Source organism: Pelophylax lessonae, assembly GCF_965119305.1.
Source record: "Pelophylax lessonae genome assembly, chromosome: 2".
Classification (NCBI taxonomy): domain Eukaryota; kingdom Metazoa; phylum Chordata; class Amphibia; order Anura; family Ranidae; genus Pelophylax; species Pelophylax lessonae.
In genome coordinates this window covers 8605985-8632948 of record NC_138769.1, presented here as the reverse complement: position 1 = coordinate 8632948, position 26964 = coordinate 8605985, and the positions used below count along the sequence as shown (strand labels likewise).

General features: G+C 46.6%; 1 protein-coding gene and 1 pseudogene across 2 annotated transcripts in view; one reads left to right on the top strand and one right to left on the bottom strand.

Moving 5' to 3' along the window:
- LOC309545902 overlaps positions 1 to 26964 on the top strand; it is a 1177957-nt pseudogene that overhangs the window by 197784 nt on the left and 953209 nt on the right. The gene's annotated exons all lie outside the window — the stretch shown is intronic.
- Positions 1 to 26964, bottom strand: part of LOC309546595 (uncharacterized protein) — a 64989-nt gene that overhangs the window by 36164 nt on the left and 1861 nt on the right. The window contains exon 2 of the mRNA XM_082246342.1: positions 2021 to 2053. Within this exon, the coding sequence (XP_082102468.1) occupies positions 2021 to 2029 (9 nt within the window). The 5' untranslated portion in view covers positions 2030 to 2053. The remainder of the gene's footprint in view (positions 1 to 2020; positions 2054 to 26964) is intronic.

Below are 26964 nucleotides of genomic sequence, written 5' to 3'. Positions count from 1 at the left end.
TTCTCAGTTTCTTCAGTGACTCCTGTGTCTCCAGCTACCTCTAATCTCCAGTGACCCCAATGTCTCCAGCAACCACAATGTCTCCAGCGACCTCTAATCTCCAGTGACCCCAATGTCTCCAGCAACCACAATGTCTCCAGCGACCTCTATTCTCCAGCAACCCCAATGTCTCCAGTGACTCCTGTGTCTCCAATGACCTCTATTCTCCAGTAAACCCCAATGTCTCTAGTGACTCCTGTGTCTCCAGCGACCTCTATTCTCCAGTGACCCCAATGTCTCCAGTGACTCCTGTGTCTATAGCGGCCTCTTTTCTCCAGTGATCCCAATGTCTCACCTGTTTCTCCAGGGACTCCTGAGGTGACCTCTATTTTTGAGCAACCCCAATGTCTCCAGTTACACCTGTGTCTCCAGTTACCTCTATTCTCCGGTGACCCCAGTTTCTTCAGTAAGTCCTGAGTCTCCAGCTACCTCTATACTCCAGTGACCCCAATGTCTCCAGCAACCCCTGTGTCTCCAACAACCTCTATTCTCCAGTGACCCCAATGTCTCCACCAACCCCAATGTCTCCAGCAATTCTCAGTTTCTTCAGTGACTCCTGTTTCTCCAGATACCTCTAATCTCCAGCAACTCTGTCTCCAGCGACAACTGTGTCTCCAGCGACCTCTATTCTCCAATGACCCCCAATATCTCCAGCAACCTCTATTCTCCAGTGACTCCAATGTCTCCAGTGACCCCAATGTGTCTCTAACAACCTCTATTCTCCAGTGACTCAAATGTCTCCAGCCATCCTGGGCTTCCATGAACCTTCATTCTACAGTGACTCTTTCCCTTCTGTGTCTCCTATGACCCCAGTGTCCCCAATGACCCCTGCAATCCTGGGTCTCTAATGACTCCAGTGTCTCCTATAACCCCAGCATCTCCAGTGACTTCTGTATCGCCCAGTGATCCCTGCATCATCTGGTGACCTCACAGCACCTCCAGTGACTCTTGTCATCCAGTAAACCCTATAGCATCCTGCATCACCCCTTTGACCAAAAAGCATCCTGTCTTATGCAGTAACCCCAGAGCAACTTGTGTCATCCAATGACCCCAGAGCACCCTTGAGTAGTGTCCCTTTATAATCCTATGTCATCCAATGATCCCTGAGCGTTCCACAATCTGAAAATTCTGTCAGTGTGTCTAGAATTCCGAGATGTGAAAGGGGTCTTAAACTGAAGATTTAGACTTCAGTTGGGCTTTAAAGACACAAGCAACCTTGTGGAGTTCTTCTAGACAAGGACACTTTATTTGGATTTTCAGAGCCTGAGATAACAGTTTGCTTTCTCCAAATTGTTGTACCCATGCCGGTTTTCTGATAATTATAATTATACTATGGAATGGTATATCCAATCCCGACTGCACTAGCTGGACTTCCTGATTAATAATATCTGCTCTATATGGAAGGAATTTTCATCCTATTTTGCACCCAATAGCTATGAGAGATACTACGGAAAACTATATTTGTTTTTATTACATTTTTTAATTTAAGTATTTTTTTTTTTTTATACAGCAATTATTGCTTCCTGAGCAAAAATCTCAGCAGTGCCTGTTTGCATTCAGACTCTCCCTATCTTAATTGTTTTCAGAATCTATCTGGATACTTTCCAAGCCATTAATAGCAATCCTTCTGTTTTTAGTGAAGTTATCATAACATTTAGGAAATAATTACTACATCGTAAATGTGGATGTAGTTCAGGGACATTAACAGCATAATGAACCTCAAGGGTCTATTTATAAAGCAGTGAATGTGATGACCAAACATCCTCTGTCGAAAAATCAGTCACTGCCATTTAAAACACATTGACCTGGACCATGGACGATTCACCCGCAGAGAATGTTTGCTGAACGTCAAGTTGCTGCTTAATACATACACCCTTAGGTATTCTGCAGAAGGTCGCAGGATTTATTGATGGTATGAATCCTAATGTGGTGTTTAATACAGCAGAATGGCCTGTAATGATTCCAACTCCAGAAATCTTACCACAAGCATGGTGCCTCTGTGCAGGTTCTCCACCTGGAAGAGAAGACAAAGCTCTGTCAGGACTTTCATATCTCACAGGTCCTACCTATATTTCACTGTAACACAATGTCATTACTGATCTGATTTCACAGTATAGGCAACTTTATGTTCTTTAATTAAGTGAAGATAATGTCAGCTCAGAGATCAGACCAATGATCAATGTTGTCATGGCTTCTGTCACTGAACTCCACCTTGAGTATTCATTCCCAACAATGGCTCTGTAGAACCCCAGAGTACCTCCAGAAGTTGCCAGGGGTTCCTTGAATTGTGACTGACTGATCTTTCATTTGATGGTGCCTCCATAGTTTTGGAGCCAACGCCAGTTCTCTAACCATCAGTGCATATGGGGTATTCTTCCCACTGACCAGCAATGTAAGGAGAATTCCTCATACTGACCACAAATTTAAGAGACATTCTTCCCACTGACCATCAATATAAGGAGCAGTCTTCCCAATTTTGTTTATTAAAAGTCTTGCAATCAATAAGCATAAAATCAATATACATAAATAAATATATACATATTTACATGAAAAGGGGAAAAAAATACATAGCAAATTCTGCTCTCAAATAAAGACTGCCTTTACAGCAAAAACAAAACTCACATCATGAAACACATCATTACCGGGAAAAATAATCTTAATAAGACTCACACCACCACACCAGACATCAAACCTGCGAGGTCAAGAAACAAAACCACCCCCATTATGCATGCAGCCCTTCTTCAAAAATGAAGATATTAACCAACAAAAGCTAAGGGCGTGAAAGAAATAGCATAGGAAAAAAGCTTTTCACCCAGAGATGGACAGTTCACCAGAAGCAGGTCTGATATTCCTCCACGCCCTTATCCAGACCGCTCGAGGCTCCCTGCCCTTCTCAAGACCCCGAATCTTCCCAACCTCACCCAGAATATCGTACACCACCACCTCGACAGGGAGGACTTTCTTCCGCAGGGTAATCTGGCACCGTGCATTCCACGTGAAGTAACGGACAACTATACTAACTAGAAAAAGTGTATCCAAATCAAAATCCCAGCGAGTCGGGAATGCCCCGTACACCCACTCCGCATAACTCATGCGATAGAGAAAGGGGATGCCTAGAGCCCTCCCCACCCTTTTATACACCTCTATGTTAAAGGGACACTGGAGCAAAAAGTGGTCCATAGACTCCACTTTACCAACACACTCCGCTCTAGGACAATCCCGATCATCCACAGGGCGATGCTTCAGGTTCCCTCTCACATAGAGCCTTCCATGGAAAGCGAGCCAGGCTTGATCCCTAAACTTCAAAGGGATTCTTCCTAAGTTAATTAAACGCAACCCCTCCCTCATTACGGGGCCTGGGCAATCCCTTAAGGTCAGCAACACACTGAAAGCAGAGCCCAAAATCCTCTTCTCCAGAAGCTTTCTGGGGAGGGACTTGATATCCCCCACTGTCACCTGCCACTGCCTAAGTATTTTCAGACACGGGGCAACATAAGCCGGAAGCTTGCCATGTCGGACTCTCAGACTTTTCACTGGCCCGCCATCTTCCCAGCATCGCAGAAAAGGCCTAAGCCAAGATTGAAAAATACCCACCCATCCCGGCGGGGTCTCTGCTAACATATTACCAAGATTATACTTTAAAAAAAAGCAGAGAAAAGAAAACTATAGGGTTGACCATTCCTAGACCACCCTCCCGCCTGGACAGGTAAGTTACATTGCGTTTGATCAGGTTCAGCCTATTTCCCCATAACAGTTGGAAAAAGCAGCTGTACACCCTTGCATAGAGAGATTCCGGCAAGATACAGACAAAGCTGACATATAAAAAGATTGGGATCAGGTAAGTTTTAATCAAGTCAACCCTTTCCCTCAAGGAAAGTTTCCATTTCTTCCAGCTTGCCACCTTGGCATTGGCATTCAACAACCTGCTTTCCCAATTTCGATGACCATAGTCACCAGGACCAAATTTGATGCCCAACACTTTAATTTCCTGCTGGGGCTCTGGGAAGGCATCCGGAAGTTCGAAGCTTTCACCCTCCTCACCCATCCAGAAAACTTCACTCTTTTCATGATTGATTTTAGAGCCAGAAGCCTCAGTGTACTGCTCTATCACAGAGACCACCTCCTGCGCCTCCTCCATCCCAGAGATAATAACAGACACATCATCGGCATAGGCCACGACCTTCAAAGGCGGCACACCAGCAATGCCCAAAGGCACCCCACACAACGATCCACTCTCTAACCTTCTTATGAAGGGGTCGATTGCGAATACATATAGCAGGGGGCTCCCTGGCGCACACCAGAGCCAACCTCAAAAGGCCGTCCAACCCAACCATTAACAAGTGGGAAGCTCTCAGCCCCTTTATATAATGTTTTCAGCCAATCAATAAACCTCCCCTGCAGGCCGTATCTACCAAGTAGCAAATACAGGTACTCATGATTGACTCGATCAAAAGCCTTCGCCTGATCCAATGCCAGCAAGTACTTTCTCCATCCAGCAGCCCTGCATCGCTCCAAAGCCTCCCGGACAGCTAAAATTGCTGAAAAGGTACTTCTGCCCTGGACCGAGCAGTGCTGATGATTGGACAACAAATCGCCTGCTACTGACGACAAGCGCCAAAAAAGAATCTTCGCCAAGATCTTTCTATCAACATTGAGAAGACTGATGGGGCGCCAGTTCTCAATTATTGAGGGGTCTTTACCTTTTGACAGAAGAATCACAGCGGATTGCCTCATGGAGGGAGGGAGAGAACCCTCTTCTAAACAGCTGTTATAAACCTCCGCTAAAAAGGGAGCCAGAATGGACTTAAAACACTTGTAAAATTCAGCTGTCAACCCATCTGGCCCAGGCGACTTTTTGGTAGCCAGCTTCTCTATAGCACGAACTACCTCATCCGCTGAAATTGGTTCTGTCAAATCCATCAAAGGCAATGTATCATTTCCCAATCCTGGAGTAGAATCCAGAAAGCTTTCCATCCTGTCCCGATTAAGGTCCTTTCTTCCCAGAAGGTCTGCGTAATATGACCTGAAGATCTCCAGGATCCCTGATCTGGACTTCACCAGGGAACCCGTACTATCCCTCAGACCTATGACCGTCTTAACTGCTATGCCTTGCTTACAGTTCTGGTAAGGATCAGGCGAGTGATATTTCCCATAATCTCTCTCCAGAACCAAGGAGGCATGCCGGTCGTATTGACACTTCCTAAGAAGAAGCTTTACCTCCGAGATCTCCCCTGGATCTCCTCCATACGAGACAAGACGATCAAGCTTCCTCCGCAAATGCTGGTAGGCAATATACATACCAAGCTGCATCTTCTTACTTATGGCCTTGAAAAGTCCAATCGCCCTTTGTTTCACAAGCTCCCACCACTCTGACTTACTGCTGCAAAAGTCCAGAATAGAAACCTGTGCCTGAAAAAAATCCTCAAAGGATTGTCTTACCTCTACATCTTCCAGGAGAGCCGAATTCAGTTTCCAGGTACCCCTTCCCCTGGGTGGAGTGTCCGAGGCATTCAGAGTCACAGACAGCATACAGTGGTCAGAGAACTCCACCGCCCTCAACTCAGGAGCCGAGAAAGCAGAGTTTTCCTTTAAAAAAAACCTATCTATCCTACTCTGACTATTCCCTCTCTGAAACGTGAATCCCGTGCTGCCAGGGCAGTGCTTAATGTGCACATCTACCAGGCCTGCTTGTCTAACCATATCTCTAAGAAAAACGCTATCATAACCCAGCCTGTCTATGGAGACCCTCCTGTCTTCAGGCCTAATTATGGTGTTAAAGTCACCTCCAAAGACAACCTGCTGGGATGTAAAAAGGAAGGGCTTGATCTTTGTGAAGAGGCATTTCCTGTCCCATTTTGACTGCGGTCCATAGATATTGATGAGGCGCAGGTCCTGCCCCCTAACAGAGACGTCTAAGACCATGCATCTCCCCATTTCTACCTCAATTATCCGCCGACACGTTACCATATCGGTTTTAAAAAGAACCGCAACTCCGCTGCAAGGCTCAGCCGCAAGAGACCAAAAGGAGGGACCGCATCTCCACTCCCTTTTTGCTAGATGGACATCAGCCAAAGTATTGAGCCAGGTCTCTTGCAAAAATAAAATCTCAGCATCAAACTCACTGAGCAAAAATAAGGCAATATCACGAGCTCTTGCAGATTTCACGCTGGCGACATTAATGGTCGCCACCTTTATCAGAGCGGGCACTGCCATCAGGATGATTGGGGTAGTCGTTTCTTAACCTCCACCACACTCTCATCACCCGAAGCAGCTCTCTTTACACTATGTGACTCCCCCTCATCCATAGATGATAAAGAAGTAGATAAATCGGATACTAACTCCTCCCCTGATAAAACCGAAAATGTGTTGCCAAGAGGAACCCCTCCTGGCTCTAACTGTAAGGAAGAAACGACCGCTTTACTGGTCTTCCTCTTCTTCTTTTTCTTCCTCTTTGTCCTCTCCCACCCCTCCTCATCCGAATCCTCCACAACAGAGGGTGAGACATGGGACATGGACACCCCTCCCTCAACCCCATCGATCCCACCACCATCCAGCACCCCTGCACCCTCTTGGCCGCGTTTGCGGTGTCGAGAGACAGGGACTGGAGGTGGAGTAGGCCGAGGGGGAAGATCCACTATACCCGCCCCCCCAGCAGCTTCCGCTAGTCTGGAGGATCTACGCACAGTAGATGTAGGAACAACAGGAGGGACAGACACAGGGACCACATCACTAGGGGAAACAGAATCTGACACAACAGACACAGGAGGGGCAACAACAATTTCCTCTCTAACTTCAGCTGCTTCATCTTCTTTATCAAGCCTCTGCAGCTCAGTCTCCAATCCTGGCAGGTTATGCAGTGCCTCTGGGCACTGGCTATATGGATGACCCAGCTGCTGGCACAAATTGCACCGAATCTGGGTGCATTCTCTGGCCAAATGGCCTAAATCCTGGCACAGTGAGCACTTCTTGTGGGTGCAGGACGATGCAAAGTGGCCTTTATCACCACATTTATTACATACCTTAGGCTGACCTTGGTAGAAAATGGTCAGCCTATCCCTACCCAGAAAGGCTGAGCAGGGAAGGTGCTGAACTACATCGCCCAGCACCCCCAATTTTAGTGACACTGTCCAGGCCCCTGTCCATATCCCATGCTCATCAAGGACCTTCCGCAGTGGAGTGAGGACCTCGCCATATCGGCGTAGCCATACTAATAAATCAGCCTCTGGTATGGATTCGTTACGCACCAAGATGGTCACCGACTTTATCAGAGGCTGTCTTGAGATCACCTTTGGCACCAAACCACTCCACTGCTGAAGGCCCTTGCACCTCCTAAATCTCTCCCAAAAGAGATCCAAACTCTCAGGTTTCACAAAAGATAAATCAAATTCATAACTTCCCACCGGGCAAATCAAAGCAAAAATGTCACAAGCTTTAAATCCCATTTCCAAGACCAACTCGGCCACTCTCCCCCTTACTGGCGGCGTTCCATCGCCCTCCCACCGCAACTGTACCACATTCCTCCTCCTATACCCACTAACCAACCCCCCAACAAACCTCCTTGAATTGCGATTATTAACCGAAACCCCACCACCCACCCTGGTGTGACTCCCCAAAACTGAAGCATAGCTTCCAACATTCCTCCCAGCAGAAAATCCATCAGTTTGTTTTGAAACATCCGACACAGACATAACAGATAACGATTGTACAGATCCGGGATTGATCTGTACAATCGATAAATCTTTCCTCTGCTGAGCAGGAGGAGAAATGTCATTTCTATTTTTCCCAGCAATATTATCCCCTTCACCACCACCCACCACATTCATTGCTTTATGATTATTGTCATTTTTAATACTTGCTGGGATATTTGTTGTCTTCACAGCAGAATCCATAGTTGGTGCTGCACTGGTAAGAGATTCAGCTGTCATCTTCTCTTCCACTGGGACAGGGTTTTCAGCTGTGGAAATGGAATTCTGTTCTAGCACAGCAGCAGGTAAAACACTGCAGGTAACTTCCATGGCTGCCTCCATTCCAAACACAGCAGCATGCTGATCCCCTCCCCCACCAGCAAACAGCTGGTCAATCAGCCCTGAAACACTGGGAAGCTCTGGTGAAAGTGAAACAGACTCCTTGGAGCTGGCAGCCATTTTGCTTTCAGAGGGACTACTGGTCTCAGCCAGACCAGCAAAATCCATGTCTGGGGTGTTAGATGCAGGTCCATCCACATTCACCTGATGGTCCGGGGATTTCACGGTCAGGGATTTTCCCTGCATGTCTGTACTGGTTGTGTTCACAGCAGAATCTCCAATAGGTAGCTGTAGGCAAAGCTCCTTCTCACCTGGGACACCATCCACTACAGCAGGTGGGGCAGACATGTTGGATGGCAGCATGGTATACTGGGATTTCTCCACCAGTACTGGCTTTGCTGGTTTGTATCTCCTCTGCCCATCCACAGGGATTTCTGATGGATCATCAGTGAATGCAAACTTATCTGCTCTCAGGGGTGACTCCATCTCCTGGATAAATGTCAGGGATCCATGCCCACTCTCAACCCCCTGGCTGGTTGCCGCTGGCGATTCCCAGTTCTGGCATGGGGGGAGAGGTGCAGAGGCAGATGGAGCCTGGTCATCCATTAACTGAGGCTGCTGATCCACAGAGCTTGCTGATGTTTGGCTGGCAAATCTCCTCTCATTATCAAATTTTTCTTTAAACACTCCGCTTCTATCTTTCAACTTTTCCAACAATAAAGATTGTTTCTTTACCTTATCTTCCAGATCCTGTAACTCAGGCTTCATGGCTGTACGATTTTTACTCCAGGCCTGGCAGTATTTGGCTCTGAAGGATTTGTGTTCAGCCTTCAAAACTTTAAGCTTTTCTTCAGCTCTTCCAATCGCCCTAAAACGATTGATAACCTTCTGGCTGAAGACATCCGCATTCTCATCGGGGCCTGGACCCACAGACAGGTCCTCCACCTCCTCCTCACTAGGCCCCGTGTCATCAGGGGGGTCCCTCCCAGGGCCTCCCCCAGGATCAGGCATTGTTCCTGGGCCAAGCTAGCAAGCAAGGCCCAGGCTTGAAAAGGGCTGGTTCTCAGAGAGAGCTCCTTGGGTGTGTCCTCCTCCTTCTTCCCACTGACTACCAATGTAAGGAGAATTCCTCCTACTGACCACAAATTTAAGAGACATTCTTCCCACTGACCATCAATATAAGGAGCAGTCTTCCCACTGACCTCCAATGTAAGGCGAATTCTTCCCACTGACCACCAATGTAAGGACCATTCTTCCCACTGACCACCAATGTAAGGAACATTCTTCCCACAGACCACCAATGTAAGGAGCATTCTTCCCACTGACCACCAATGTAAGGAGAATTCCTCCTACTGACCACAAATTTAAGAGACATTCTTCCCACTGACCATCAATATAAGGAGCAGTCTTCCCACTGACCACCAATGTAAGGAGCATTCTTCCCACTGACCACCAATGTAAGGGACATTCTTCCCACTGACCACCAATGTAAGGAACATTCTTCTCACTGACCACCAATGTAAGGAGCATTCTTCCCACAGACCACCAATGTAAGGAGCATTCTTCCCACAGACCACCAATGAAAGGAACATTCTTCCCAATTTTTGTTTATTAAAAGTCTTGCAATCAATAAGCATAAAATCAATATACATAAATAAATATATACATATTTACATGAAAAGGGAAAAAAAAATACAAAGCAAATTCTGCTCTCAAACAAAGAATGGCTTTACAGCAAAAGCAAAACTCACATCATGAACATGTCATTACCGGGGAAAATAATCTTAGTAAGACTCACACCACCACACCACACATCCAACCTGCGAGGTCACGAAACAAAAACCACCCCCATTATGCATGCAACCCTTCTTCAAAAAGAAGATATTAACAAACAAAAGCTAAGGGAGGTAAAGAAATAGCATAGGAAAAGAGCTCCTTACCCAGAGATGGACAGTTCACCAAAGGCAGGTCTGATATTCCTCCACACCCTTATCCAGACCGCTCGAGGCTCCCTGCCCTTCTCAAGACCCCCAAATCTTCCCAACCTGACCCAGAATATCGTACAACACCACCTCGACAAGGAGGACTTTCTTCCGCAGGGTAATCTGGCACCGTGCATTCCACGTGAAGTAGCGGACAACTATACTAACTAGAAAAAATGTATCCAAATCAAAATCCCAACGAGTCGGGAATGCGAAATAGTGGGTGTATGAAAATATTAGCCCATATCGGCCGATACCAATATGCATTGACCTAAATATCGGTATCGGCAATGAAAAACCGATATCGGTCGATCACTAATATATAGTGATAGGGATATGTATATACAGTGATAGGGACATACTGTATATCCACAGTGATAGGAATATACAGTATATATATATATATATATATATATATATATATATATATATGTAAATATATATATATATATATATATATATATATATATATATATATATATATATATATATATATATATACACCCATTCCACATAACTCATGCGATAGAGAAAGGGGATGCCTAGAGCCCTCCCCACCCTTTTATACACCACTATGTTATAGGGACACTGGTCCATAGACTCCACTTTACCAACACACTCTGCTCTAGGACAATGCCGATCATCCACAGGGCGATGCTTCAGGTTTCCTCTCACATAGAGCCTTCCATGGAAAGCGAGCCAGGCTTGATCCCTAAACTTCAAAGGAATTCTTTCCAAGTTAATTTAACGCAACCCCTCCCTGGGCAATCCCTTAAGGTCAGTGACACACTGAAAGCAGAGCCCAAAATCCTCTTCTCCAGAAGCTTCCTGGGGAGGGACTTGATATCCCCCCCGCTGTCACCTGCCACTGCTGAAGTATTTTCAGATACGGGGCAACATAAGCTGGAAGCTTGCCATGTCGGACTCTCAGACTTTTCACTGGCCCGCCATCTTCCCAGCATCGCAGAAAAGGCCTAAACAAAGACTGAAAAATACCCACCCATTACGGCGGGGTCTCTGCTAACATATTACCAAGATTGTATTTTAAAAAGAGCAGAGAAAATAAAACTATAGGGTTGACCATTCCTAGACCACCCTTCCACCTGGACAGGTAAGTTACATTGCGTTTGATCAGGTTTAGCCTATTTCCCCATAACAGTTGGAAAAAGCAGCTGTACACCCTTGCATAGAGAGATTCCAGCAAGATACAGACAAAGCTGACATATAAAAAGATTGGGATCAGGTAAGTTTTAATCAAGTCAACCCTTTCCCTCCAGGAAAGTTTCCATTTCTTCCAGCTTGCTACTTTGGCATTGGCATTCAACAACCTGCTTTCCCAATTTCGATGACCATAGTCACCAGGACCAAATTTGATGCCCAACACTTTAATTTCCTGCTGGGGCTCTGGGAAGGCATCCGGAAGTTTGCAGCTTTCACCCTCCTCACCCTTCCAGAAAACTTAACTATTTTCATGATTGATTTTAGAGCCAGAAGCCTCTGTGTACTGCTCTATCACAGAGACCACTTCCTGCGCTTCCTCCATCCCAGAGATCATAACAGACACATCATTGGTATAGGCCACGACCTTCAAAGGCGGCACACCAGCAATCAATGAATGAAATACAATCAGCGCAGACAGGTGTGTGTAACTAAAATGGGTGGAAATGCTAGCTGAATACCGACCCGGGAAACACAGCAAAAAATCCCAGAGAGATACGACAAACAAAATGATGCAGCGCAAATTCTATAAATAATGGCATGTAAAATGAAGAGTCCCAAAAGATGAAAAACACAGTTCCTTAGGTCCAGTCAGTGATGAAAGAGGATATAGGAGACAACGACTCCACACAGTGATCTCCCTCCACCATAAAGCACACTTATGACCTCACCTCATATTTTGACCACTGTGTTACCAGAGGTCAAAGATCGCAGTATCAATCCACATCAGCAAGCAGGCTTCAGGTACATATGTATGCATGTAACTGGTTGCTGGTGTGCACAGCCCACGACGCTGAAGTTCATTGATGTATACCTTACCGATGTGCCTGTCTTTATCGTATTTCATGTAAGTGCAAACTTTACTCATTAAAAAGTTTAGTACTGGCAGTCTGCACTTAGAGGTCCTTTCTTCTTTTATTTATACTTGGGAATACCTCGAATGTTTACATCTGGGGAATCCGGTCTGTGAGTCCTGTCTGGTCCTTAGTTATCAAGGGGTGCATACATATGTACCTGAAGTCTGCTTGCTGATGTGGATTGATACTGCGATCTTTGACCTCTGGTAACACAGTGGTCAAAATATCAGGTGAGGGCACACCAGCAATGCCCAAAGGCGCCCCGCACAACGATCCACCCTGTAACCTTCTTATGAAGGGGTCGATTGTGAATACATATAGCAGGGGGCTCAAAGGACACCCCTGGCGCACACCAGAGCCAACCTCAAAAGGCCGTCCAACCCAACCATTTACAAGTGGGAAGCTCTCAGCCCCTTTATATAATGTTTTCAGCCAATCTATAAACCTCCCCTGCAGGCCGTATCTACCAAGTAGTAAATATAGGTACTCAGGATTGACTCGATCAAAAGCCTTTGCCTGATCCAATGCCAGCAAGTACTTTTTCCATCCAGCAGCCCTGCATCGCTCCAAAGCCTCCCAGACAGCTAAAACTGCTGAAAAGGTACTTCTGCCTTGGACCGAGCAGTGCTGATGATTGGACAACAAATCACCTGCTACTGACGACAAGCGCCAAAAAAAATCTTTGCCAAGATCTTTCTATCAACATTGAGAAGACTGAAGGGGCACCAGTTCTTAATTATTGAGGGGTCTTTACCTTTTGACAGAAGAATCACAGCGGATTGCCTCATGGAGGGAGGAAGAGAACCCTCTTCTAAACGGCTGTTATAAACCTCCGCTAAAAAGAGTGCCAGAATGGACTTAAAACACTTGTAAAATTCAGCTGTCAACTCATCTGGCCCAGGCAATTTTTTGGTAGCCAACTTCTCTATAGTGCGAACTACCTCATGCGCTGAAATTGGTTCTGTCAAATCCATCAAAGGCAATTTACCTTTTCACAATCCTGGAGTAGAATCCAGAAAGCTTTCCATCCCGTCCCGACTAAGGTCCTTTCTTCCCAGAAGGTCTGCGTAACATGACCTGAAGATCTCCAGGATCCCTGATCTGGACTTCAGGAACGCGTACTATCCCTCAGACCTATGACCATCTTAACTGCTATGCCTTGCTTACAGTTCTGGTAAGGATCAGGCGAGTAATATTTCCCGTAATCTCTCTCCAGAACTAAGGAGGCATGCCGGTCGTATTGACACTTCCTAAGAAGAAGCTTCACCTCAGAGATCTCCCCTGGATCTCCTCCATACGAGACAAGCCGATCAAGCTTCCTTCGCAATTGCTGGTAGGCAATATACATACCAAGCTGCTTCTTCTTACTTATGGCCTTGAAAAGTCCAATCGCCCTATGTTTCCCAAGCTCCCACCACTCTGACTTACTGCTGCAAAAGTCCAGAATAGAAACCTGTGCCTAAAAAAAATCCTCAAAGGATTGTCTTACCTCTACATCTTCCAGGAGAGCCGAATTCAGTTTCCAGGTACCCCTTACCCTAGGTGGAGTGTACGAGGCATTCAGAGTCACAGACAGCATACAGTGGTCAGAGAACTCCACCGCCCTCAACTCAGGAGCCAAGAAAGTTTTCCTTTAAAAAAAAACCTACCTATCCTACTCTGACTATTCCCTCTCTGAAATGTGAATCCTGTGCTGCCAGGGCAGTGCTTAATGTGCACATCTACCAGGCCTGCTTGTCTAACCATATCTCTAAGAAAAACGCTATCATAACCCAGCCTGTCTATGGAGCCTCTCCTGTCTGCAGGCCTAATTTTGGTGTTAAAGTCACCTCCAAAGACAACCTGCTGGGATGTAAAAAGGAAGGGCTTGATCTTTGTGAGGAGGCATTTCCTGTCCCATTTTGACTGCGGTTCATAGATATTGATCAGACGCAGGTCCTGCCCCCTAACAGAGACGTCTAAGACCATGCATCTCCCCATTTCTACCTCAATTACCCGCCGACACGTTACCATATCGGTTTTAAAAAGAACCGCAACTCCGCTGCAAGGCTCAGCCGCAAGAGACCAAAAGGTGGGACCACATCTCCACTCCCTTTTTTGCTAGATGGACATCGGCCAAAGTATTGAGCCAGGTCTCTTGCAAAAATAAAATCTCAGCATCAAACTCACTGAGCAAAAATAAGGCAATATCACGAGCTCTTGCAGATTTCATGCTGGCGACATTAATGGTCACCTGAAAACAGCTCTTTTTACACTATGTGACTCCCCCTCATCCATAGATGATAACGAAATAGATAAATCCGACATCAACTCCTCCCCTGATAAAACAGAAAATGTTTTGCCAAGAGGGACCTCTCCTGGGTCTCAGTCTCCAATCCTGGCAGGTTATGCAGTGCCTCTGGGCACTGGCTATATGGATGACCCAGCTGCTGGCACAAATTGCACCGAATCTGGGTGCATTCTCTGGCCAAATGGCCGAAATCCTGGCACAGTGAGCACTTCTTGAGGGTGCAGGACGATGCAAAGTGGCCTTTATCACCACATTTATTACACACCTTAGGCTGACCTTGGTAGAAAATGGTCAGCCTATCCCTTCCCAGAAAGGCTGAGCAGCGAAGGTGCTGAACTACATTGCCCAGCACCCCCAATTTTAGTGACACTGTCCAGGCCCCTGTCCATATCCCATGTTCATCAAGGACCTTCCGCAGTGGGCTGAGGACCTCGCCATATCGTCGTAGCCATACTATTAAATCAGCCTCTGGTATGGACTCATTACACACCAAGATTGTCACCAACTTTATCAAAGGCTGCCTTTAAATCACCTTTGGCACCAAACCACCTCCTATATCTCTCCCAAAAGAGATCCAAACTCTCGGGTTTCACAAAAGACAAATCAAATTCATAACTTCCCACTGGGCAAATCAAAGCAAAAATATCACAAACTTTAAACCCCATTTCCAAAACCAACTCAGCCACCCTCCCCCTTACTGGTGGGGTTCCCTCCCCCTCCCACCTCAACTGAACCACATTCCTCCTCCTATACCCACTAACCAGCCCCCCACCAAACCTTCCTGAAATGTGACTATTAACAGAATTCCCACCAACCACCGTGTTGCAACTCCCCAAAACTAAAGCATAGCTGCCAACATTCCTACCAGCAGAAAATCCATCAGTTTGTTTTAAAATGACACACACCTAGCAGATAACGATTGTACAGATTCGGGATTGATCTGTACAACTGATGAATCCTTCCTCTGCTGAACAGGAGGAGAAATGTCATTTTTATTTTTCCCAGCAATATTAACCCCTTCACCACCACCCACCACATTCATTGCTTTATCATTATTGTCATTTTTAATGCTTGCTGGTATATTTATGATTCTTGTCTTCACAGCAGAATCCATATCTGCTGCTGCATTGGTAAGAACTCCAGCTGACATCTTCTCTTCCACTGGGACAGGGTTTTCAGCTGTGGAAATGAAATTCTGTTTTAATAAAGCAACAGGTGAAACATTGCAGGAGACTTCCATGGCTGCTTTCACTCTAATTGCAGCACCATGCTGATCCCCTCCCCCACCAGCAATCAGCTGGTCAATCAGCACTGTTAGACTGGGAGGCTCAGGTGAACATGAAGCATGCTCTTTGGAGCTGGCAGCCATTTTGCTTGCCGAGGGACTACTGATCTCAGCAGGACCTTCAACATCCATGCCTGGGGTATTAGATGCAGGTCCATCCGCATTCCTCTGATGGTCTGTTGACTCCTCTGTCAGGGATTTTCCCTGCTTGTCTGCACTGGGTTTGTTCACAGCAGAATCTCCAATAGGCAGGTGATTGCAGAGCTCCTTCTCACCTGGGACAGCATCCACCACAGCAGGTGGGACAGACATGCTGGAAGGCAGCTTGGTGTACTGGGATTTCTCCACCATTTTGCTGGCTTGAATATCCTCTGCTCATCCTCAGGGACTTCTGATGGATCATCAGTAAAAGCAAACTTGTCTGCTCTCAGGGGTGACTCCATCTGCTGGATGAAGGTCAGGGTTCCATGCTCACTCTCAACCCCGTGGCTGGTTGCCGCTGGCGATTCCCAGGCCTGACATGGGGGGAGAGATGCAGAGACAGATGGAGCTGGGTAATCCATTACCTGAGACTGCTGATCCACAGAACTTGTTGATGTCTGGCTGGCAAATCTCCTCTCATTGTCAAACTTTTCTTTAAATGCTCCACTTCTGTCTTTAAGTTTTTCCAATAATAAAGATTGTTTGTTTACCTTTTCTTCCAAATCCTGTAGCTTAGGCTTCATGGCTGTGCGATTTTTACTCCAGGCCTGGCAGTACTTGGCTCTGAAGGATTTGTGTTCAGCCTTTAAAACTTTAAGTTTTTCTTCAGCTCTTCCAATCGCCCTAAAACAATTGATTATCTTCTGGCTGAAGACATCCGCATTCTCACCAGGGCCTGGACCCACAGTCAGGTCCTCCACCTCCTCCTCACTAGGCCCCGTGTCATCAGGGGGATCCCTCCCAGGGCCTCCCCCAGGATCAGGCATTGTTCCTGGGCCAAGCTAGCAGGCAAGGCTCAGGTTTGAAAAAGGCTGGTTGTCAGAGAGAGCTCCTTCACTGTGTCTTCCTCCTTTTCCAACTGACCTCCAATGTAAGGAACATTCTTCTCTCTGACCTCCAATGTAAGGAGTATTCTTCCCACTGACCGCCACTGTAAGGAGCATTCTTCCCACTGACCACCAATGTAAGGAACATTCTTCCCACTGACCATCAATGTAAGGAGCATTCTTCCCACTGACCACCAATGTAAGGAGCATTCTTCCCACTGACCATCAATGTAAGAAGCATTCTTCCCACTGAACACCACTGTAAGGGACATTCTTCCCACTGACCACCACTGTAAGGGACATTCTTCCCACTGACCACCACTGTAAGGAGCAGTCTTCCCACTGACCACCACTGTAAGTAGCGGTCTTCCCACTGACCACCACTGTAAGGAGCAGTCTTTCCACTGACCACCAATTAGTTTGTTTTTCAGGGGTCCCCAAGACCAGAAAAATATTTTAGGGCTCCTCTGGGGCAAAAAGAAATCAGAGAAATGCTGATTTTGAGTGTTTTTACCGAAATGCACCATCTACTGGCTCAAGTTTATAAATGCCCTTGTATGTTCCACAGGCATGCACTCTCGCTCTCTAGTGGTTTTGGATATTGCAGCTCAGAAGACAGAGGTTAGATATAACTTAGAAATTAGGTAAAGTGCAACTCAGAAGAAGGTGAGGTGCAGTTCAGGAGGAGCTCAGGTGCAGTTCAGAAGGGGGAGGTCTGATGTAAGTCAAAAGCTTCTCAAATTCAATGAGATTTTTGCCACACATACACAGATTGTTTTCGAGTCTGGACTCTCAATCTCCAAAGATGAAGTATCGAATATAATGAAGAGAAAAAAAATTTTCTCCCCCCAGCTGGTGTCTGCCTTCTCTCTCTTAATCTGACTGTGACTTCTCGTAGGTTCCTCCCAGCCAGAAATCCGAGTCATCCCTCGGGAATGAGATTCCTGTTTATCTGTAAAGAACACTCTGAATATTTCTACCACAAAACTAACCGCCCTGCCTGGCAGAGATGGAGATTTCACAATTCATTGAACCTTTCCCTGCTGACCTTACCCATTGTGAACCTATTATATATATATATATATATATATATATATATATATATATATATATATATATATATATATATACACATATATACTGCTCAAAAAAAATTAAAGGAACACTTTGAAAACACATCAGAGCTCAATGGGGAAAAATCTCATCCTGGATATCTATACTGTTATGGACCATGTAATGTGTTAGGATCTATACTGGTATGGACTGGGTAATGTGTTAGGATCTATACTGGTATGGACTGGGTAATGTGTTAGGGTCTATACTGGTATGGACTGGGTAATCTGTTAGGATCTGTACCGGTATGGACTGGGAAGTGGGTTAGGATCTATACTGGTATAGACTGGGTAATGTGTTTGGTTCTATACTGATATGGACTGGGTAACGTGTTAGGATCTATACTGGTATGGACTGGGTGATGTGTTAGCCTAGGATCTATACTGGTATAGACTGGGCAATGTGTTAGGATCTATACTGGTATGGACTGGGTAATGTGTTAGGCTCTATACTGGTATGGACTGGGTAATGTGTTAGGATCTATACTGGTATGGACTGGGTAATGTGTTAGGATCTATACTGGTATGGATTGGGTAGTGTGTTAGGATCTACTGTATACTGGTATGGACTGGGTAATGTGTTAGGATCTATACTGGTATGGACTAGGTATAGTGTAAGGATCTATTCTGGTATGGACTGGGTAATGTGTTAGGATCTATTCTGGTATGGACTGGGTAATGTGTTAGGATCTATACTGGTATGGACTGGGTAATGTGTTAGGATCTATACTGGTATGGACTGGGTAATGTGTTAGGATCTATATTGGTATGGACTGGGTAATGTGTTAGGATCTATACTGGTATGGACTGGGTAATGTGTTAGGGAGGAAAGGATGCCACATTGTTTGATGGAAATGAAAAGTATCACCCTACAGAGGGCTGAATTCAAAGACACCCCAAAAATCAAAGTGAAAAAATGATACAGCAGGCTAGTCCATTTTGGTGAAATGTTATTGCAGCAACTGTCAATGTTGGGGCATATGCTCCTAATGAGATGACGGATGGTGTCCTGGGGTATTTCCTCCCAGATCTGGACCAGGGCGCATCACTGAGCCCTAAACAGACTGATGTGCAACCTGGCAGCATTGGATGCACCGAAACATAATGTCCCAAAGGTGTTCTATTGGATTTAGGTCAGGCGAGCATGGGGGCCATTTAATGGTATCAATTCTCCAGGAACTGGCTGCATACTCTCGCCACATTAGGCCGGGCATTGTTGTGCACCAGGAGGAACCCAGGACCCACTGCACCAGTGTAGGGTCTGACAATGAGTCCAAGGATTTCCTCCCGATACCTAATGGCAGTCAGGGTGCCATTGTCTAGCCTGTAGAGGTCTGTGCGTCCCTCCATGGATTTGCCTCCCCAGACCATCACTGACCCCCCACCAAACCAGTCATACTGAACGATGTTACAGGCAGCATAACGTTCTCCACGGCTTCTCCAGACCCTTTCACATCTGTCACATGTGCTCAGGGTGAACCTGCTCTCATCTGTGAAAAGCACAGGGCACCAGTGGAGGACCTGCCAATTCCGGTGTTCAATGGCAATCAAGCTCCACGGTGCCAGGCAGCGAGCACAGGGCCCAGTAGAGGACGTTGGGCTCTTAGGCCACCCTCATGAAGTCTGTTTCTGATTGTTTGGTCAGAGACATTCACACCAGTGGCCTGCTGGAGGTCACTTTGTAGGACTCTGGCAGTGCTCATCCTGTTCCTCCTTGCACAAAGGAGCAGATACCGGTCCTGCTGATGGGTTAAGGACCTTCTAGGGCCTTGTCCAGCTCTCCTAGAGTAACTGCCTGTCTCCTGGAATCTCCTCCATGCTCCTGAGACATCCTGGAGGAGTTGGACTGCCTGTGCAACCTCTATAGGGTCCAGGTATGGCCTCATGCTACCAGTAGTGACATTGACCCTAGCCAAATGCAAAACTAGTGAAAGACAGTCAGAAAAGGTGAGTAGGGGAGAAAAATGTCAGTTGCCTCCACCTGTAAAACCATTCCTGTTTTTGAGGTCATCTTATTGTTGCCCATCTAATGCACCGATTGTTAATTTCATTACCACAAAAGAAGCTGAAACAACCCCCTCTGCTACTTACCTGACCAGATCAATATCACAGGAGTTTAATTGACTTACTCTGATTAAAAAGTGTTCCTTTAATTTTTTTGAGCAGTGTATATATGGGCAGGCGGAGCTGGCAGTTTTCGGAGGGGAGGAGCCTGCCTTTTTAAGGTCAGGCCGCCCTCCTCGCTGAGCTGACGTTGCAGGGTACAGACGTCACCGGTCACGCCCACTCCCTCAGTCAGCTGGATTCAGTTCTGCGGACGCCCGGATCTCTCGGCTACACATCTTTCCCAGGATGCTCGGGTGCCATGAGTAGAGTAAGGGATGGTCCGACCTGACCGCACGCAGGCGGTCGGCACGTTAGGGACACCTCGCCACCCAGGGGGGGAACCTGCCTTGGCTATCTTTCTCTATCCCTCCCCTCCCCCGCACTTCCACCACTAGGTCCAGATGACCCTGCCTTCGTCCACCCCCAGCCTCGCTCCATTACCGCACCTCCTTGTCCCCGTCACTGCCCGGGATTCCCTCCTCCGGAGGCCGTTTCATTCATTTAACCGCTTGACGTCCGCCGCAAGTACATATACTGCGGCGGTCAGCCCCATGCAGGCAAAGTGACGTATGGGTACTTCACTCGCCTGCGAGCCAATAGGGGGCGAGCGCGCACCACCGGAGGCGCGCTCCAGCCCCCGCTCGCTCACTGGGATCCCCGCGCGTGTGACCCGATGTCCGGCAGTCACTCGCAATCGTCCGTTATAGCGGGAGAAAGGCAGACGGCTAATGTAAACAAAGCTGCCTGTCATTCTCCCCTGTGTAAGTGCAGAGATCATACGGTCATGCTATGCAGGATCGTATATCTCTGTAGTTACACAAGCAGCCACATCCCTGCACAGTTAGAATCACGCCCCTAGGGACACACTTAACCCCTCCTTCTCCAATAAAGTTAACCCCTTCCCTGCCAGTGTCATTTTTACAGTAACAGTGCATATGTATAGCACTGATTACTGTAGTAATGACACTGGTACCCCCAAAAGTGTCAAAAATGTCAGTCAAGGGTCCGATCTGTCCGCCGCAATGCCGCAGTCCCGCAAAAAAAAAAATCGCAGATCGCCGCCATTACTCGGTAAAAAAAAAAAAATGACAAAAATATTTCCCTTAGTTTGTAAACGCAATAACTTTTGTGCAAACCAATCAAAATACGCTTTTTTTTTTTTTTTTTTTTACCAAACATATGTAGCAGAAAACAAATTGGCCTAAAATGTTAAAAAATTTTGATTTTTACATTTTTTTGGGGGGGAATTTCATGTGAAAAAAATTGAAAAATATTGTTATTTTTGCAAAATTGTCGCTATTTTTTTGTTTATAGCGCATGATCAAAAAATCACACAGATGATCAAATACCACCAAAAGAAAGCTCTTTTTGTGGTAAAAAAAGGACGTCAATTTAATTTGGGTACAGCGTCGCAGGACCGCACAATTGTCCGTTAAAGTCACGCAGTGCCGAAATCACAAAATAGGCCCTGGTCAGGAAGGGGGGTAAAATCTTCCGGGGCTTAAGTGGTTAAAAAAAAGAAATGGGGTTTCAGCAACGCTTCTTCAGCCCTCTGACCAGTTCTGGTCACTAGGTCAGCGCCCCACTCGGGTTGTTGGAGGGGGTTGGAAGGGTCCTGGTTCTTTTCAGCCTGGGGGGGTGGTGGAGTTGGGGGGAGGGAAGTAAAAAAAAAAACACAAATGTCATTCATTTATGTGTGTGCATGTGCATGCAGGTATATGTGTATATACGTATATATATATATATATATATATATATATATATATATATGTGTGTGTGTGTATGTGTACATGTATATGTATATGCATGTATGTTTATACAGTATAGATATATATATATTAGTCGCTCAGCTCATTCCCTCGGGGCCACCCATCCCCCCCCCCTCCCTGTATATCCACACAGTCGCTCACCACGGTCCGTAGGCAGCCCCCCCCCTCCTCCCCCTCCCTTCCTTCCTGTCACCAACGCCACGGGTTCCACCATTTACAAGACTTACTTTTTCATTCACGACCATGGTTACTCAACCTTCAAACCTCTCACGTTTTCACACTCTCAGGCGATCAGGCAACCTCTGCGTCTTGAAGTCACGACATCTCTTGTTCATACCTCAGTCCGGGCTTCATTTCCTTTTAGTCGTAGGTCAAGGGGCACTCATGCAGTTTGGCCCCCCATGCATGTAGGGTTGGCGTTCGTAGGGCTTATCACTTAGTTGAGTCAGTCTCTCATGTCATTCACGTCAGTAACGTCAGCCACAAATTTGCTTACCTACAGGTAGTTCGCACAAACATTTCCAGATGTTCAGTCAAGCCAAATTCCCCTCAAGAGTTATTAAGGTATGCTGTTCTATCACGTTGGTACTTTCTCTTTGTTAACTGGTGTGGGGGATCAGGAGCTTAGGAAGGTCACCTTATAGTTATTGCGGGACACACACCCATCCTCACACGGAGGTCATTTCGCCCATCGGCCCAAATCATAGTTAGTGTCTCGCTGCTGCTGCCAGGGTAGTTAGGACGTCACCTTCCAGGGGCCTACACCCCGCCATCGTTCATGGCACTGCAAAGGTCCATATCATAGATAGCGCCTCTGCCAGCCGCTGGCTTTTAGCAGGGCCTCACGTCCCTCGTTTTGCTAATTTTTTTTCCTGGGTTAGAAAAAAAAATGCCAGTTAACACTTCTTTGAACAAACTTTCATTCCGTTTAACCTGCAATGATATCCCAGCATGTCTCACGCGTCAGACCAAGGAGACGACTTCTCCCTGCCCAACACACCAGCCAGGCCACCTACTCCAGCTTCTGTTTCCGCCGCAGGAGGTAGCCAAGTTCCTTTGAGCCCTGGTTCCTTAACTTCCTCCCATCCGCGCTATAGCCGAAGTACGGCTGCAGCGCGGCCTCACATTTTCGGGAGGCCTCCCAGACACAGGCTCCCCCCGCGCTCCTGCGAGCGCGCATAGGGGAAAATCTGTGTCGGCCGTGTCCCTTGGACACAGCCAATCACAGATCGTGGTGAATGGCCAATCACAGCGGCCATTCACCACGTGATTGGACCGTCCAATGAGAGATGATCTCATATGTAAACATATGAGATCATCTCTCATCGCCAGCGCTCCTTCCTCACACAGAGACTGCAGTGTGAGGAAGGAGGAGAGCCGATCAGCCGTCGGGGGCACAGAAGAATGTAATCACGGCACTGATCACCAGTGCCCTGATTACACAAGGTACATTAAACACACTAACTGCCCACCATCAGTGCCCACAGTGCCCCGCCATCAGTGCCCCCCATCAGTGCCTATAGTGCTGCCAGTCAGTGCCCATCAGTGCCTGCTCATCTAGGCACTGATGAGCACTGACTGGCAGCACTATGGACACTGAGTGTGGGCACTGATGGTGCTGCCCATCCGTGCTCATCAGTGCGGCCCATCAGTGCTCATCAGTGCCACCCGCCAGTGCCCATCAGTGCCGCCAGTCAGTGCCCAGCAGTGCCACCTCTCAGTGCCCAGCAGTGCCACCTCTCAGTGCCCAGCAGTGCCGCCTATCAGTGCTCATCAGTGCCGCCTATCAGTGTCGCCTATCAGTGCTCATCAGTGTGGCATATTAGTACCTCCTCATCAGTGCCACCTCATCAGTGCCCATAAGTGCCACCTCATCAGTGCCCATAAGTGCCACCTCATCAGTGCCCATCAGTGCAGCCTATCAGTGCCCATCAGTGCCGCCTCATCAGCGCACATCAGTGAAGGAGAAAAATTTATTTATTTTCAAAATTTACTTGCAGAAAATAAGAAAAACTTTTTTTTTTTTCAAAATTTTCTGTCTTTTTTCTTTTTTTTTGTAAAAAATAAAAAACCCAGAGGTGATTAAATACCACCAAAAGAAAGCTCTATTTGTGTGAAAAAAATGATAAAAATTTCATATGGGTACAGTGTAGCATGACCGCGCAATTGTCATTCAAAGCGTGAGAGCGCTGAAAGCTAAAAATTGGTCTGGATGGGAAGGGGGTTTAAGTGCACAGAAGGCAAGTGGTTAAGGTCATGAACAATCCTAAAGATCTCCGCCGAATTAAGATGGAGGGGAATTCCATTTTCGGCCACAGCCAGGAAGGCGGAGTTATACAGGATTTTTGTATCCAATACAGATAACCCGCAACCAAGGTCCAACACACAGGACAATGTCAATGACGCTTTAGCCAGAATCCAGGCCACTATGGGGTCCATTCTGTCGTCTATTAGTAGCCTGAGTTAGAGGATGGAGAGGTTACAAACCCCAGCACTGGTCTCCGCAGTTTCCCCAGTTTTCCTGCCCACTCAGGTCGTCACCCAATCAACCTCTCAGGGCTTTGTCGCAGGTATTCCAACTTCTTTAGGCTCCGTGTCACACATTATTACGCCAGCACATATGGTTCCTCCTAACATTAAAAAATATATTTTGGAGGGCAAGGACGTAGATCTCTCTACCAAACTGACCTTTTTAGGCATTTGCTTGGATTTGGTCGCCATGCAGGTGAGCCTGCCTCCTGACAAGGTCCAGAGGATCATGGCAGAGGTCGAGTTGTCCCTCCTTAGAGGTTCCATGTCTTGGAAAGACCTCCAATCTTTCCTGGGTTCTTTGAACTTTGCCATGAGAATCATTCCCCAAAGCCGCGCATTTGTTTCTAGACTTCTCAGTCTGCTTCTGCTTCTGCTGCCTCCCGCACGATGGGAGTGTCACCTCACTGGATGGGCAGGCCAGGGCAGATTTGTCCATGTGGCGACAGTTCCTGGGTCATTGGAATGGGGTAAATATGTTCATCCCGCCTTTTTCAGATAGCTCCCCGGTTTTGTAGACCGATGCGGCAGCCCATTCGGGGTTCGCAGCTAGTTGTGGTAACAGCTGGTTCAAAGACGTTTGGCCACCCAAGACTGCTAATTTACCATCTTTCAACAGTACCTCTGCCCTTTTTGAGGTTTACCCCATAGTGGCAGCAGCCTGGGTATGGGGACACCTATGGGTAGGTCAGACAGTGAAATGCTTTACTGACGTGGCGGGTTGCGACATCAACAACAGGGACCGATCCTCGTCCCTCACCATCATGAGTCTAGTTAGGAGACTAGTTTGTGAGCATGTGCTAGGTTCCCACAATTCAGCAGCTAATGCCCTTTCTTGTTGTAAATTGCAGGTTTTCTTCCAATTACATCCCACAACCGCAAGAATCCTGGACATATCGCCTCGGTTTCAGGAACTCATCCTGGATTAGCAGAGCTCATGGCTCATGGAAGCATGCTAGCTCAATCACCGCTCTTGGCCAATACCAGACACTCGTACAATCGAGCTCTGACCATCTTCGTCAGGTTCATCACGGAGTCCAGCAGCTTGGATCCGTTTTCTTTAGACACCATGGTGGCATTCTCCTCTTTTTGCCACTTAAACTTGAAGCTCGCACACAACACGATTAAACTTTATCTCGCAGGTGTGCAGTTTCATGTCATCAACACGCACCCCAGTCATGGTACCTTTATGTCTTCAAGGCCGATAACGAACGTCTTAAAAGGCATTCTTCCCTTGGAAGACCGCAAGCCCACGAGATGCCAGCTGATTGACAGCATCAGGTTCAGGGCTTTGTCCGACATGTCGGACACACGGCCGTTTGAAACGGGGACAAGCAGTGTTATCAAAATCGCCATATACCTAGCCTTCTACAGGTTCTTGCATCCAAATTAATTTATGGTGGGGAGGTTAAATGGAGCCTCCAACTTGCTGAGGGTGGCAGACCTGGTCAAGGTGGGGGATCACTTTGTCTTGACACTGCGACCGTCCAAAACAAATCAGATGGGGCCGCCAGTCGACATTCCTCTGTACCCTACAAGCAACGAGTGGTGTCCAGTTCCGTTCCTGGACCGTCTTCTTCTGATCTTGTCAGGTCGAGACCATGACGCTCCCCTAGTAAGTCTCCATGCTATGCCTCTCACTACATCCAGGTTCATAGGGTACTTGAGAACTCTGCTGTCTAAGATAGCTTGCGACCCCGCAATCTTCACGGGTCATTCCTTCCACATAGGGGCAGCTTCAGCAGCATTTAGTCATAATATACCTGTTCACGTCATCAAAAGGATGGGCCAGTGGAAATCTACCAAATACAACCGCTACATTCCCCAGCCGGAGAAAAAGTTTAGACAAGCTTTCAGAGAGCTGACCACGTAGCATCATAGTCTTTGTATCTTTCCATTGTGTATTTATGGGCGTATTAAAGGTTGTTTGGTTAAATATATTTTTTGCCCTCTTTATTTACAGGCTTGCCCGAACTGCGGTTTTGGTGCCCTGCAACCATACTTTAATTGTTATAATTTCGCTCACTTGACTTGGTTCCCTGACCACAAATATATACACTGGAGATCAAAAGTAGAGAACAACCTACAATTTCCTAAATGTCAAGGTGACTGCTTAGTCCTATTAGAAATGATCTAAACAGGAGTAAAAGAGCAGTTTTGTGAAGCATATTTCATGGCTAACATATATTTTGAAGCACAGAACAAAAAAATTAAATGAGATTTGAACATGGATGAAAATGAGAGAACACTTTCAGATCTCTCAGTTATTGATATTGATCGGCACCTCGTGCTAATTTCTTTCATTATCTGACAAACCCCATTCATTGTAACTAGCAGCCAAACTTTCCAGTTTTCATTGACTTTGCAAGAAGGTGATCTGTTCTAAAGTGCCGGAAACCCTCCAGGAGCCGAATGTCCAGGTGAAGGCCAAAGAGGTGACCCTTTCAGCCATAGCAAGAGAGGTTTGTTCTTCCAAATCTGTGATTTCTAGAATATTGCTAAACAAATGTTGCTAAATGTTGCTAAACGCAGCTAAACGTTGCTAAAGGTTGCTAAACTTTGCTAAATGCTGCTAAATGTTGCTATAGGTTGCTAAATGCAGCTAAACATTGCTAAACGTTGCTAAAGGTTGCTAACCATTGCTAAATGTTGCTAAACGCAGCTAAACACTGCTAAATGTTGCTAAACGTTGCTAAAGGTTGCTAAATGTTGCTAAACGCTGCTA